The following is a 16,389-nucleotide window of genomic DNA, read 5'->3' on the forward strand; positions in this document are numbered from 1 at the left end:
GAGAGATGGGATACTACCATGTTCGGACCCTCTGCCTGGAGATGGAAGCAAGGACGCAAATTCCTCAATATCAGAAGGCTGAAACAACCAAACAAAAATAACTTGTTAACCTTGCGACCTGCAACCCGCAAGCTGGCAGACAAGGTGACAGACTATAAACCCCCCCTTCCTCCCCCGCAGCGTGATACGAATGAACGAGAAGCTGACGGGAAGTATGTTAGTCGTTTCCACTGACGTATGAAGCGAGCCCGAGTTTTTAGATCTGCGACGTAACAGATCAATTATAAACGAATACTGCGGGCTAACGAACCTACAGACGTGGTAGGTAGTGTATAAGAATAGGAATTGTGGAAAACAGACCGTATGACACTAGTCTACGAGATATGAGACAACGTGTGCCTGACTGCTGTGACAGCGTGGTTGTACTAGCAAATGAACCTATCCTAGCGGTGTAAGCATGTAGTTTTGAGGAAAAGGAAAATATTTTTTAATTTTTTTTATTTTTATTACCACCTTCTTTCCTTTGACGTCAAGCTAACCGATGTGAGGAAAATACTGGCTAAAATAAGCATGTACTGTATGTCAATGCAAAATGGTGTGCACAACTTGATGAAAACATGCAAGCAACCCCAAGGAATAGCACCTGACGCAGTTACCGGAGCCCTGTCAAAACAATGCCCAGGTAACTTGCAACCCCACACATACATTTAAGGAATAGCCACAGAATGTTGCGGTAGTTGCTGAGCAGACATGAACCATATGTGATGCAATGCTGCCCCCTAGTGCTATGTCCAGAATTGCATGTGAGAGATTTGAGAGACGAGGAGCGACCCTCCAGCGTACCTCCCCCTGCCTCCCTCCTACCCTCCCTCACCTTCCCACACCCAGTTTGAACAAACCAGCGATCCTGAAAGTAAATCCTGTGGAATTCTGATAGGAAGAAAAGTTACCACCCGGCGTCTGAAAGCTCCGACTCGTGGGGCGCCTGATGATGACGTCACTGACCCAGAAGTAGCACGGACGTCCGAAGCAGAAAGTACCGGCTCCTCCCACAAATCCAGGCTAGCCAACAGCTAGCCTTCAAACTTCTCTCCTGTGTGACATCTCTCATGTCTAACAAAACTTGATCTCCGTGTGAAACATTTCCCACATTCTGAACATGAATATGGCTTCTCTCCTGTGTGGCATCTCTTATGTCTAACAAGATTTACTTTCTGGGTAAAGCATTTCCCACATTCTGAACACGAATATGGTTTCTCTCCTGTATGTATTCTCTCATGTATAACAAGATCTAATTTTTGTCTAAAACATTTCCCACATTCTGAACATGTATATGCCTTTTCTCCTGTGTGATTTCTCTCATGTATAACAAGATATGATTTCTGTGTGAAATATTTCCCACATTCTAAACATGTATATGCTTTCTCTCCTATGTGACATATCTCATGTCTAACAAGATTTACTTTCTGGGTAAAGCATTTCCCACATTCTGAACACGAATATGGTTTCTCTCCTGTGTGACTTCTCTCATGTATAACAAAACTTGATCTCCGTGTGAAACATTTCCCACATTCTGAACATGAATATGGCTTCTCTCCTGTGTGACATCTCTTATGTCTAACAAGATTTACTTTCTGGGAAAAGCATTTCCCACATTCTGAACACGAATATGGTTTCTCTCCTGTGTGACTTCTCTCATGTATAGCAAGATCAGATTTTTTTCTAAAACATTTCCCACATTCTGAACATGAATATGTTTTCTCTCCTTTGTGATGTCTTTGGTGTGTAGAAAGTCCTGAGCTGTTTGTGGATTCTTTACCACACTGAAACCTTTTAATTATTTTCTGAACTCTACTTGCGGTAACAATCTGTGATTGGTCCGGAGAAGGTTCCTCATAATTAGGAGGATTATATGACAGATCTGTACTGTGAAGTCCTGGATGTACATTAAGGGTAATGAGGTTTTCTCCTGAAGAGCGCTGCATGATATCTTCATCTAGTGGTAACATGACATTTTCACATTTCTTACTGGGATTTTCTGTTAAGATAAAAATGAAAATTTGTTTTAAAGTTGTTGTTTTTTCAAACTGCAGAGTAGACAAATTTATAACATTCCAATTAGGCTGGAAGTTGATCCAGCAGGAAGGAGAAGTGTTCATTCATTTGGAATCCATTCCTGACTTTGGCCCCAAAAAACTGCACTTTTGATCCCAGCCTTACAAAGCTTCTATAACTTCCTGACAAAGTCCAGGATTCTGGTTTACACCAGGTCATGACTTTTATTACATACAGTAAATAATGACTTAACAAAACTAAAAAATGTAAAAAGCCGGACCATGTCTGGAAACGAGCCCTGCTCTCTGCCAACACATTTTCCCTTTGAACAGTAACTAGACACCATTTAAATAAAAAAGGAGCATCATGGTTGAAGCTGGTGAAGTGGGGCCTAATGGTTTGGGTCTGGTGGGGGGCCATCATGATTTGGGGCTGGTGAAGGGGGGCATCATGGTTTGGAGCTGCTTTGCTGCCTCATGGTCTGGACACCCTGCAACCATTGGGTAAACAACTGGGCAGATTTACTAATCCTGTTTATAACGTACAGAGTAAATCTAGAGATGCTCCACATTTATCACAGGAGCTTGGGCTGGAGGACAGATCTGCTGCACAAGTCTGTCTACCTCTGTACCACTTAGTGGCTGGCTTTTCTGTCACAATGGAGCATCGTAAGCCCCGCCCCTGCAGAACTTACTTGCTGTTTCTATATGTGGAACCTTAAAATCCCCCCTTTTTGGACAGATTATAAGAGCAGCACAGATCAGTCACTGGTTATCTACCAGCAAGTTCACACAGAGCAGATCAGCTGCAGACATTTCTGTGACTGTCCCGCTGCCCTGAATGTGGCTTGTAATAATCCATGCACCTGCTGCAGAAACAACCCAATACATGGAAATGTCTACAATAAATGTGCCCTGTGTGAACTCGCTCTAATGCAGCTGGAACATTCTGGGACATGCAGTTACTGCTAGAAGTCACACGTTCAGTCTGAAGGGGATGAGCAGATAATCGCTGAAGTGATGGACAACATGGTCACATTTAGCAATTTAAAGCCGATGCCAGACAAGAATTTTAATACAAATTTTTTCACATTTTATTGAGACACCAACGACTTACATAACACACGCCTGTTCTACATCGAGGACAAACAGTCGTACAGGGGCGGACATTGCCCATAAACTCCATGTATAATCTACAATATATATACAATGCAGAACACGGATTGTACAAGACGTCTCTGTAGTATAGTCTACTATACCGGCCCGATGGAGGCCAGAAGGACACGCTCCCATCATGTGACTGGAGCCCTATGGATATGACTGACATATAAAGAACACGTAGCCTCTAATGTAATGTGAGAAGAAACTGTGGAGCTCCTCCATTACATGTCACTGCACACACGTGTATACACTGCACATGACGGCTCTTACCCTGTGATATAAGAGGCTGGTGCTCCTCTATTACATGTCACTGCACACACGTGTATACACTGCACATGACGGCTCTTACCCTGTGATATAAGAGGCTGGTGCTCCTCCATTACATGTCACTGCACACACGTGTATACACTGCACATGACGGCTCTTACCCTGTGATATAAGAGGCTGGTGCTCCTCCATTACATGTCACTGCACACACGTGTCTACACTGCACATGACGGCTCTTACCTTGTGATATAAGAGGCTGGTGCTCCTCCATTACATGTCACTGCACACACGTGTATACACTGCACATGACGGCTCTTACCTTGTGATATAAGAGGCTGGTGCTCCTCCATTACATGTCACTGCACACACGTGTATACACTGCACATGACGGCTCTTACCTTGTGATATAAGAGGCTGGTGCTCCTCCATTACATGTCACTGCATACACGTGTACACACTGCACATGACGGCTCTTACCTTGTGATATAAGAGGCTGGTGCTCCTCCATTACATGTCACTGCACACACGTGTATGCACTGCACATGACGGGTCTTACCCTGTAATATAAGAGGCCGGTGCTCCTCCATTACAAACCGGATTCCAAAAAAGTTGGGACACTATACAAATCGTGAATAAAAACTGAATGCAATGATGTGGAGGTGCCAACTTCTAATATTTTATTCAGAATAGAACATAAATCACGGAACAAAAGTTTAAACTGAGAAAATGTACCATTTTAAGGGAAAAATATGTTGAATCAGAATTTCATGGTGTCAACAAATCCCAAAAAAGTTGGGACAAGGCCATTTTCACCACTGTGTGGCATCTCCCCTTCTTCTTACAACACTCAACAGACGTCTGGGGACCGAGGAGACCAGTTTCTCAAGTTTAGAAATAGGAATGCTCTCCCATTCTTGTCTAATACAGGCCTCTAACTGTTCAATCGTCTTGGGCCTTCTTTGTTGCACCTTCCTCTTTATGATGCGCCAAATGTTCTCTATAGGTGAAAGATCTGGACTGCAGACCGGCCATTTCAGTACCCGGATGCTTCTCCTACGCAGCCATGATGTTGTGATTGATGCAGAATGTGGTCTGGCATTATCTTGTTGAAAAATGCAGGGTCTTCCCTGAAAGAGATGACGTCTAGATGGGAGCAGATGTTGTTCTAGAACCTGAATATATTTTTCTGCATTGATGGTGCCTTTCCAGACATGCAAGCTGCCCATGCCACACGCTCTCATGCAACCCCATACCATCAGAGATGCAGCCTTCTGAACTGAGCGTTGATAACAACTTGGGTTGTCCTTGTCCTCTTTGGTCCGGATGACATGGCGTCCCAGTGTCACGGCTGTTTGAGGGTAACAAGAGCAAACACAGTGAAAAGAGCTACTGACCGGACCCAAACTAGGGAAGATAAGGGGTGACCCCTGTCAGACCCTCAAAGCTCTCCCTATGCTGCTAAAGCACATGCCTGGATCCAAATGGTGGAAGGAGGCATGCCCGCGTACCTCAGACTGATGGCCACTGTAACCCCTACAATAGTGGAAGGGGCACGGCCACCGGTGCCCTACTCAGTATATGGAGGGAACCGTGGCCACCTCAGATCCAGTTAGAAAATAACCAGGTAAACAACAATATCTGCACACTTAGCTGAAGGAGATGCAGCCGCAGAGAAGACGGATCCAAGGACAGCTGGCAATATCCGGATTGCTTGCTGCAGCAGAAACCAGGTCCAGTGAACTGATAGCTTACAAGTGAAGTTACTCAAGCCAGAGCTACAACTGAAATGAGAAATATAATCCACGCCCTGCAACAGGAGGAGGGGTGATTTAAAGGCAGGAAAATCAACTGCAGGAGAAACAGCTGAGAGTAAAGACCTCATCACAGGGGCGGAGAAACAGAACAGTGAGAACACCTCCAAGCTCTAAGTGACATCATCGCAGGGGTGGAGACACAGAGCTGTGAGAACTTCTCAAAGCTCTGGTAGTGACAGTACCCCCCCCTCTACGGGTGGACTCCGGACACCCAGGACTCACCTTCCCAGGATGAGCCCTATGAAATGCCCTGATGAGGCGAGTGGCTTTAATGTCCGACACCGGAACCCACATCCTCTCCTCAGGACCATAACCCTTCCAATGAACGAGGTACTGAAGAGAACCGCGGACAATGCGAGAGTCCACAATTCTGGAAACCTCAAACTCCAGATTGCCATCAACCAAAATCGGAGGAGGAGGCAAAGAGGAGGGTACCGGGGGCTGGACATATGGTTTTAAGAGAGATCTGTGAAATACATTATGTATCTTCCAAACCCGTGGAAGATCAAGACGGAAGGCAACCGGATTGATGACTGACAAAATTTTATAAGGCCCAATAAACTTGGGACCCAATTTCCAGGAGGGAACCTTCAGTTTAATATTTTTAGTAGACAACCACACCAGATCACCCACATTCAGGTCCGGACCAGGCACACGTCTCTTATCAGCCACACGCTTATACTTCTCACTCATCTTTCTAAGATTACTCTGAATCTTTTGCCAAATGGTAGACAAAGACGAGGAAAATCTCTCCTCTTCAGGTAAACCCGAAAGAGCCCCTCCCGAGAATGTCCCAAACTGCGGATGGAACCCATATGCACCAAAGAATGGTGGATTATAATGTCACGGCTGTTTGAGGGTAACAAGAGCAAACACAGTGAAAAGAGCTACTGACCGGACCCAAACTAGGGAAGATAAGGGGTGACCCCTGTCAGACCCTCAAAGCTCTCCCTATGCTGCTAAAGCACATGCCTGGATCCAAATGGTGGAAGGAGGCATGCCCGCGTACCTCAGACTGATGGCCACTGTAACCCCTACAATAGTGGAAGGGGCACGGCCACCGGTGCCCTACTCAGTATATGGAGGGAACCGTGGCCACCTCAGATCCAGTCAGAAAATAATCAGGTAAACAACAATATCTGCACACTTAGCTGAAGGAGATGCAGCCGCAGAGAAGACGGATCCAAGGACAGCTGGCAATATCCGGAGTGCTTGCTGCAGCAGAAACCAGGTCCAGTGAACTGATAGCTTACAAGTGAAGTTACTCAAGCCAGAGCTACAACTGAAATGAGAAATATAATCCACGCCCTGCAACAGGAGGAGGGGTGATTTAAAGGCAGGAAAATCAACTGCAGGAGAAACAGCTGAGAGTAAAGACCTCATCACAGGGGCGGAGAAACAGAACAGTGAGAACACCTCCAAGCTCTAAGTGACATCATCGCAGGGGTGGAGACACAGAGCTGTGAGAACTTCTCAAAGCTCTGGTAGTGACACCCAGATTTCCAAAAAGAACTTCGAATCGTGACTCGTCTGACCACAGAACAGTCTTCCATTTTGCCACACTCCATTTTAAATGATCCCTGGCCCAGTGAAAACGCCTGAGCTTGTGGATCTTGCTTAGAAATGGCTTCTTCTTTGCACTGTAGAGTTTCAGCTGGCAGCGGCGGATTGTGTTCACTGACAATGGTTTCTGGAAGTATTCCTGAGCCCATTCTGTGATTTCCTTTACAGTAGCATTCCTGTTTGTGGTGCAGTGTGGTTTAAGGGCCCGGAGATCACGGGCATCCAGTATGGTTTTACGGCCTTGACCCTTGCGCACAGAGATTGTTCCAGATTCTCTGAATCTTCGGATGATGTTATGCACAGTTGATGATGATAGATGCAAAGTCTTTGCAATTTTTCGCTGGGTAACACCTTTCTGATATTGCTCCACTATCTTTCTGCGCAACATTGTGGGAATTGGTGATCCTGTACCCATCTTGGCTTCTGAGAGACACGGCCGCTCTGAGAAGCTCTTTTTATACCCAATCATGTTGCCAATTGACCTAATTAGTGTTAATTGGTCTTCCAGCTCTTCGTTATGCTCAAATTTACTTTTTCCAGCCTCTTATTGCTACTTGTCCTAACTTTTTGGGGATTTGTTGACACCGTGAAAATTTGAATCAACGTATTTTTCCTTTAAAATTATACATTTACTCGGATTAAACGTTTGATCCGTCATCTACGTTCTATTACAGATAACATATTGACATTTGCCATCTCCACATCATTGCATTCAGCTTTTATTCATAATTTGTTTAGTGTCCCAACTTTTTTGGAATCCGGTTTGTACATGTCACTGCACACACGTGTACACACTGCACATGACGGGTCTTACCTTGTGATATAAGAGGCTGGTGCTCCTCCATTACATGTCACTACACACACGTGTACACACTGCACATGACGGGTCTTACCTTGTGATATAAGAGGCTGGTGATCCTCCATTACATGTCACTGCACACATGTGTATACACTGCACATGACGGCTCTTACCTTGTGATATAAGAGGCTGGTGCTCCTCCATTACATGTCACTGCACACACGTGTATACACTGCACATGACGGCTCTTACCCTGTGATATAAGAGGCTGGTGCTCCTCCATTACATGTCACTGCACACACGTGTATACACTGCACATGACGGCTCTTACCCTGTGATATAAGAGGCTGGTGCTCCTCCATTACATGTCACTGCACACACGTGTATACACTGCACATGACGGGTCTTACCTTGTGATATAAGAGGCTGGTGCTCCTCTATTACATGTCACTGCACACACGTGTATACACTGCACATGACGGCTCTTACCCTGTGATATAAGAGGCTGGTGCTCCTCCATTACATGTCACTGCACACACGTGTATACACTGCACATGACGGCTCTTACCCTGTGATATAAGAGGCTGGTGCTCCTCCATTACATGTCACTGCACACACGTGTCTACACTGCACATGACGGCTCTTACCTTGTGATATAAGAGGCTGGTGCTCCTCCATTACATGTCACTGCACACACGTGTATACACTGCACATGACGGCTCTTACCTTGTGATATAAGAGGCTGGTGCTCCTCCATTACATGTCACTGCACACACGTGTATACACTGCACATGACGGCTCTTACCTTGTGATATAAGAGGCTGGTGCTCCTCCATTACATGTCACTGCACACACGTGTATACACTGCACATGACGGCTCTTACCTTGTGATATAAGAGGCTGGTGATCCTCCATTACATGTCACTGCACACATGTGTATACACTGCACATGACGGCTCTTACCTTGTGATATAAGAGGCTGGTGCTCCTCCATTACATGTCACTGCACACACGTGTATACACTGCACATGACGGCTCTTACCCTGTGATATAAGAGGCTGGTGCTCCTCCATTACATGTCACTGCACACACGTGTATACACTGCACATGACGGCTCTTACCCTGTGATATAAGAGGCTGGTGCTCCTCCATTACATGTCACTGCACACACGTGTATACACTGCACATGACGGGTCTTACCTTGTGATATAAGAGGCTGGTGCTCCTCCATTACATGTCACTGCACACACGTGTATACACTGCACATGACGGCTCTTACCCTGTGATATAAGAGGCTGGTGCTCCTCCATTACATGTCACTGCACACACGTGTATACACTGCACATGACGGCTCTTACCCTGTGATATAAGAGGCTGGTGCTCCTCCATTACATGTCACTGCACACACGTGTATACACTGCACATGACGGCTCTTACCTTGTGATATAAGATGCTGGTGCTCCTCCATTACATGTCACTGCACACACGTGTACACACTGCACATGACGGCTCTTACCTTGTGATATAAGAGGCTGGTGCTCCTCCATTACATGTCACTGCACACACGTGTATACACTGCACATGACGGCTCTTACCCTGTGATATAAGAGGCTGGTGCTCCTCCATTACATGTCACTGCACACACATGTATACACTGCACATGACGGCTCTTACCTTGTGATATAAGAGGCTGGTGCTCCTCCATTACATGTCACTGCACACACGTGTATACACTGCACATGACGGATCTTACCCTGTGATATAAGAGGCTGGTGCTCCTCCATTACATGTCACTGTACACACGTGTATACACTGCACATGACGGCTCTTACCTTGTGATATAAGAGGCTGGTGCTCCTCCATTACATGTCACTGCACACGTGTATACACTGCACATGACGGCTCTTACCTTGTGATATAAGAGGCTGGTGCTCCTCCATTACATGTCACTGCACACACGTGTATACACTGCACATGACGGCTCTTACCCTGTGATATAAGAGGCTGGTGCTCCTCCATCATGGCCTCCTTGTACAGATCCTTGTGTCCTTCTATATACTCCCACTCCTCCATGGAGAAATAGACAGTGACGTCCTGACACCTTATAGGAACCTGACAACACAATGACACCGTCATCACCCAGACCCCTCCAGTGCTGTTACTGGAGAATTTCCCAGCATTCCCAGCAGTGTCACCTCTCCAGTCAGCAGCTCCATCATCTTGTGGGTGAGTTCTAGGATCTTCTGCCCATGTATCAGGGGGTGAGTGGGGGGCTCTGTGATGGGGTGAGGGGTCCTGCTCCGCCCTCCTGACTCCTGGAGATGGATGATGGGAGTCACACAGTCCCCCGATGTCTTCTTCACTATTGTGTACTCCTGTGGATGGAGAGAGACACTTAGGGAATAAACCCTTCAGGGGCCATGTTCTCTCCTCCGGCCCTTTTCTCCTGGGTACAACGTGCCTACTTACCTCCTCATGGCTCCTACAACATGACTATTGGTCACTGGTCACATGATACATCACTCACCATATTGGGGGCTGATCTTCAGGTTCTCCATCACTTGGAAGGTCTGGAGGCCGTTCTCCAGGACCCTGCACTCTTCCTATGATGGATTCTCCTTCCCGACTTGTTACAGAATACAATAAAGAGGAGAGAAATCTAGAAAAGTTTACCTCTCCGCTCAGCAGGTAGATGATCTCCAAGGTGAGGTCTAATATTCTTCTGCTGATCTCCTTCCTGTCCATCCTTGGTGGTCATTCAGGAGAAGAGGAGAGCACTGGAGGGGCTGGAGGCTTCTAGTACTGCAGGTGCCTTTATGAGAAGAGGAGAGAAAATCATCCAGGGGACAAGACCAGATGTCACCTCCAGAACCGCACTTCCTGAGCCTGGAGGGGCCCCGCTTCTCAGAGCTCCCGCCACATGGATCCCAGGGGCCCTACATGGAGATCTCTGGTGGCTCCACAGGAGATAAATGTCTGATAGATGCAGGTCCCACCTCTGGGCTGTGCTCAGCTGTGTCCAGAACTCCTAGAGAAGAGACTGGAGAGAGCTGAGCTCAGGCCGGGCCCCCGCTCCATTCATTCTCCTCCTGGATGCAGGGGCCCCTCACCAGGACAGTCAGGGGCCAGCGAATGATGACAACTCCTACTATCCCCACTACTCCTCCCCCATCATACTAAGCTGAGGATCGGAGAAGGATTCCTTGTGTGTAATGGAGGAGAATCTCCAGAGGTGACATGTCTGAGCTCTCCACCACACTGTCTCCTCACAGCTCATCTTACCTGCAGGCTGGAGGAATGGCTGATACCAGAGAGAACAAGAGCCCTGACTACCGACCAGGACCTGCCCAGTATCTGCTGCACTGCCAGAGCTGAAGGACCTGCGGTGACGTCACCGTCATGTGATCAGTGCAGGAGGCGGGGCTAAGCAGTGGAGAAGAGGTAGGGAAGGACCTGGGGTGACGTCACCGTCATGTGATTACTGCTGGGGGAGGGGTTCAGTAGTGGGGAAAGGAGGTGGTGAAGGACCTGTGATGATGTCACCATCATGTGATCAGTGAAGGGGCGGGGTCAGCTGTAGAGCAGAAATAAGGAGGAGGAAAAGCTGTAATTGTGGTCATGTGACATGTGAGGGATGATCCTTGTATGGAGAAAGCATCTTATGATTTCTTTCCTACAGAACTGGAAAAATACTGGGAGTTGTAGTTCTCACCTCTGAAACCTACAATAACAGCCTGGAGTGTTACTTCTGAGATATCATATAACATTCTGTACTCTTCTCCTCTGATATATAACAGTCTGGACATTGTGAGAGTTGTAGTTCTCTCCTCTGGTATATTATTGTCTGGGCATGCTGGGGGTTGTAGTTCTCTGATATAACAGTCTGTACAGAGCTGTGGTCACCTCACTAGAGTCTCCTATGGACGACATAAAAGACTGAGATGTAATTGTTCCCGGGAATGCAGGTCTGAAGAGGAAGCCCCTGATGGGGAATTCAGGATAAACTGTTTTCCTCCTCTGAGGAGGAGAAGAATAAAGAGGGGAATATTCCTTCTAAGGGAAGAAAGTAACAAAGAGATTGTTCATGTTCGACCGGTTGGGGGACCAGGATGATGACCAGGGGGTCTCCACCTGTAGGGTTCTAGGGCCTTCAAAGTGGTTAAAGCTTTGAAAAAAGCTATGATGGCCGAATGCAAACATCCTGGAAATGATCCAATTCAGTCCGGATTCACTATAGACCGCCTCTCCTTACTGAACAGGTCTTCTTCTGCCTAATGTGGGAAGCTGTTCTGGTCTGGGTTGGGGACCTACACCTTTACTCAGGAGCTGCTGTACTTGAGAGAATAAGGCCAAAAAGTCATCTGCTCAGTTTTCTTCTGTGGAAGTGTAGACGTCATCAGATCTTTCATCTGCATAAAGTGAATCATCTATTGAGGTGAATGTGTCTGCCCTCATCGGAGCACAAAGTACACAGCTTCAGGCCTGTAAAGTACAACTAAGTGGGTTCCTCCTCCTAAAGGTAATAAATCTATAGCCAGATTATCTTGGAATTCTGTTGTACCTACAGAGACAGAACTATGAGTTCAACGCCCGGCTGTGGTCGCTCCTCCAAGCTGAGAGAACCCTACCCTCAGGTTGCTGTGGCTACTTATATTGTCTCCAAAGTCCTAGGAAATGTATCCTTCAGGTCTAGAGTTCCAGCTATGATACGTTTGCTGTGATGCCAACTCCTAACACATGAGTTGTCAGAAAAATCTACGGCCTAGATTACAATGGGTAAGTTGCTCTCTGGAGACAAGTAGACTCATGGGTTCAGAGCTGGATAGGGTAATGGAGATAGGTAGAACATCTCCTCTGACGTTCCTGAAGTCAAGACTGAGACAAGAGGATATAAAGCCTTGACAGGGTCAGTCCGGATGGCTGCATGTTTTATAATTTCAGCTAAGGTGGTCGTAACTCCTGAGTGAGGAGCAAGGTGTTATCCTCCAGCAATTCACAGCCCATCTATCCTGGATCTCCTCAGCTCTTCACACCTTTATGTAGTGGTGTCCTCTATAGCTGCCTCCTTAAGAGCACAGACTCCTTAAGAACACAGAGAATGTCTGTGGTTCCAAACCTGGATGATTGGCTATCTTCAGTCTGCTGGCCATTTATTTCAATACCTGTGCTGGAGAAAGTCTCTTGCGGAGTTGCAGAGGTAGCTTCTTGAGCCTTATGACACATATGCCCTCTATATAGAGAAGAGATCCTATGTCAGGGATGTTCCCGCGACAGGTGCCAGGAGACCGGTGATACTGGCAACACGTGGTTTGATCTGACATGTTTTCCGTTTGGATCAAATGACGTCTGTGTTGTTTCTGGTGCTTGCCGCACCTTATTTCCCCCAGATGTGGCTATTATGGTCATTGAACCTTCTCTATTTATTGTTGTTTCTCCCACTATGCTATGCGGTTTATAGCTTCAGTTTGAGTTGTGGATTACAGATAGCCTTGCGGTTCGCCTGGCGGTCGTTTCGCGGCGAACTTTGCGTGTTCGCGATTCGCCGAGCATGCGAACATATGGAGATATTCGCGCCCACCATATTCTTTTACATTGTGAAGAACTTTGACCCATGACACATCCATCAGGTGGTACAGGACAGCCAATTGAGACATTTCAGCACATGGACATACCCCCTACCTTATAAATAAATGTTACATTCAGTGTTTCACCAGTGTAGGGAGAGGTTGCTGTGTGGAGCAGGGACAGGCTGTTAGGGACACCAAACGCTAGCTAATAGGGCCACAAAAGTATTTTTAAGGACTAGTATAGGTGTGCTATCGATAGGTGTGATGCACAGAGGGGTGCGATATACTTATAATATACTTTTATAATGAGTCAAAAACACATAGATCTATATAGTGATCACCTGGAAATCAGGGGCCTACGGGCTAAGGGCTTACTAGGGCCATTTTTATATAGGGTAAGGTTCCAGACGGGGTCGCTCTTATCAGGGCGGGTGGTCTGTGGTTAGTCTATCAGGGCCAGAATAGCACCCCCTGTAGGGCAATATCAGGCACAGTTCTTTGCCCACCCTGTACTTCAATACCACATCATCATCTGGCCCAGGGATAGATGGTTTTTGCTTTCCCTCCGGGATTCATGGATGTGCACTGGAATCCCCCGGATTGTGGTAGGACATATGGTTTCTGATTTAGTGCCGCCGAGCACTAGAGATGTCGCGAACATAAAATTTTCAGTTCGCGAGCGGCGAACGCGAATTTCCGCAAATGTTCGCGATCGGGCAAACCACCATAGACTTCAATAGGCAGGCGACTTTTAAAACCCACAGGGACTCTTTCTGGCCACAATAGTGAATGAAAAGTTGTTTCAAGGGGACTAACACCTGGACTGTGGCATGCCAGAGGGGGATCCATGGCAAAACTCCCATGGAAAATTACGTAGTTGACGCAGAGTCGGGTTTTAATCCATAAAAGGCATAAATCACCTAACATTCCTAAATTGTTTGGAATAACGTGCTTTAAAACATCAGGTATGATGTTGTATTGATCAGGTAGTGTAAAGGTTACGCCCGCATCACAGTGACAGACCAAACTCCCCGTTTAACGCACCGCAAACAACCGCAAACAGTCCATTTGCACAAGCGCAAACTCCCCATTTGCACAAGGTTGGATACCAAGCTAGCCATGTCCCGTTCCTTGTCCTCACTGACGTCATTGAAGGTCTCTTCCTCCACCCAGCCACGTACAACACCAAGGGTCCCCCGAAAGGTGACAACAAGCCCCCTGGGACACCTGCTGTGGTTGGTCTTCCACCTCCTCTAAGCCACCTTCCTCCTCTGACTCCTCTTCTTCAGACTCCTCTCTCTGCGTTGCCGCAGGTCCAGCAATCGATGACGACAAGGCTGCTTCTGGTGGTGATGGTGACCACAACTCTTCCTCTTCATGCTCATCTACGGCCTGATCCAGCACTCTTCGCAGGGCACGCTCCAGAAAAAACGTATATGGGATGAGGTCGATGATGTTGCCTTGGGTTTGACTGACCAGGTTTGTCACCTCCGCAAAAGGACGCATGAGCCTACAGCCATTGTGCATGAGCGTTCAGTAACGCGGCCAAAACATAACCAGCTGTCCTCTTTTTTTTAAATTAAAAAAAATCTGTTCTTACCAGTATAATCGCTGTTTTGCCCCCTATCAGGGGCCGGTGTGGTGTATGGAATAGATTTTAGGAACCGGGAGATGGAAAAAGATGCTTGGTCGGTCCTCTTACTTCCAATTTGGGGCACTGCGCGTGCGCCGTGCAATGTACTGTGCTACCCGATATGAGTGGTATGTTAAGTAGTACTATTCCTATCAGTTTAATCCCTGTTACATCCCCTATCAGGGGACGTGTATGGAATAGAGTTTAGACAACCGCAAAGAGTTGTCAATAGTTGACACGCTCATGACATAAATTTTATTCCTCTATGCGTCAATCTTGGTGTAGTGTTGACTGTGCTCGTGCGCACGTTTGGCAGATTGCAGTCGATGGCGGTTTTTCAAAGCCTATGGTCGTGCTGAGGTAGTTCAGTGACAGTTAAGTGACCCAGAAAACAATGATTCTGCAGTGTGGGCCCATTGTTGGCCTAGTAGGCTTTAATGATCACCTTAGATGATCACAAAGAAAATTAATGTTTTTTCTATGCAAAATTATCCAGCCGATCGCTTTTGGTCTGTTCACAATGAAGCAACGACCTTATCTCATCTGGGGTGTGCCAACATTGCCATTGCCAACACACTCATAGAGGTGATCGCTTCATTGTGATACGCAAGCCCCTTCACCACAACAAGGTAACGATCACGAAGGGGAATTGACACATGTATGTGCCTTTTTTTTGTTTTTGCAGCCACAGTGCAGCACCAGAGGCCAGAAAAATTATGCAGGTATTGTAGCAGCGGCCGGAAAAGTTGATGTTTTCCAGGCAGAAAGTGCACTAAAACATTGCGGCTTGAACCCTAGTTGGTGGCGGAGAAGTCACGCAAGTCATCCGGCATGCAGAGATTAAATACAGCAGCGTGTGGACCATTTTATAGTCCAAGGCATCTCATCAGGCCTTTTTTAGTTAAATGCATCCCCCACTGTCAGTCCCTTCGGGATCCATGCCTCATTCATCTTAATAAAGGTGAGGTAATCTAGACTTTTTTGACCTAGGCGACTTCTCTTCTCAGTGACAATACCTCCTGCTGCGCTGAAGGTCCTTTCTGACAGGTCACTTGAAGCAAGGCAGGCCAGAAGTTCTATCGCAAATTGGGATAGCTCAGGCCACAGGTCAAGCCGATATCTGCTGTTAAGGCGAGATAGTCTGCTACCTGTCGGTCGAGTCGTTCTCTGAGGGTGGACCCCGAAGGGCTGTGGCGATGCGTAGGACTTAAAAAGCTCTGCATGTCCTCCATCAACAACACGTCTGTAAAGCGTCCTGTCCGGCGTGGTTGTGGTAGGAGGAGGATTACTTTCACCTCTTCCCCTGTTAGATTTCCGTTGTGCTGTGACATCACCCTTATACGCTGTGTAAAGCATACTTTTTAACTTGTTTTGGAACTGCTGTATCCTTTCCGACTTCCGGTAATTCTGTAACATTTCAGGCACTTTCTGCTTATACCGGGGGTCTAGTAACGTGGCCACCCAGTACAGGTCGTTCTCCTTCAGCCTTTTTATATGAGGGTCCCTCAACAGGCATGACAGCATGAAAGAC

General features: G+C 46.9%; 1 protein-coding gene across 1 annotated transcript; it reads right to left on the reverse strand.

Moving 5' to 3' along the window:
• Positions 1-355: 355 nt before the first annotated feature.
• Positions 356-3,224, reverse strand: LOC122930400 (gastrula zinc finger protein XlCGF17.1-like). Its single transcript, XM_044283772.1, has 2 exons — positions 3,172-3,224; positions 356-1,971 (listed from the first exon to the last, which is right to left on the reverse strand). Exons 1-2 carry the CDS (start codon positions 3,222-3,224, stop codon positions 1,074-1,076), a joined length of 951 nt encoding a protein of 316 aa, XP_044139707.1. The 3' UTR covers positions 356-1,073.
• Positions 3,225-16,389: the final 13,165 nt, after the last annotated feature.

Source organism: Bufo gargarizans, chromosome 1 (assembly GCF_014858855.1).
Source record: "Bufo gargarizans isolate SCDJY-AF-19 chromosome 1, ASM1485885v1, whole genome shotgun sequence".
Classification (NCBI taxonomy): domain Eukaryota; kingdom Metazoa; phylum Chordata; class Amphibia; order Anura; family Bufonidae; genus Bufo; species Bufo gargarizans.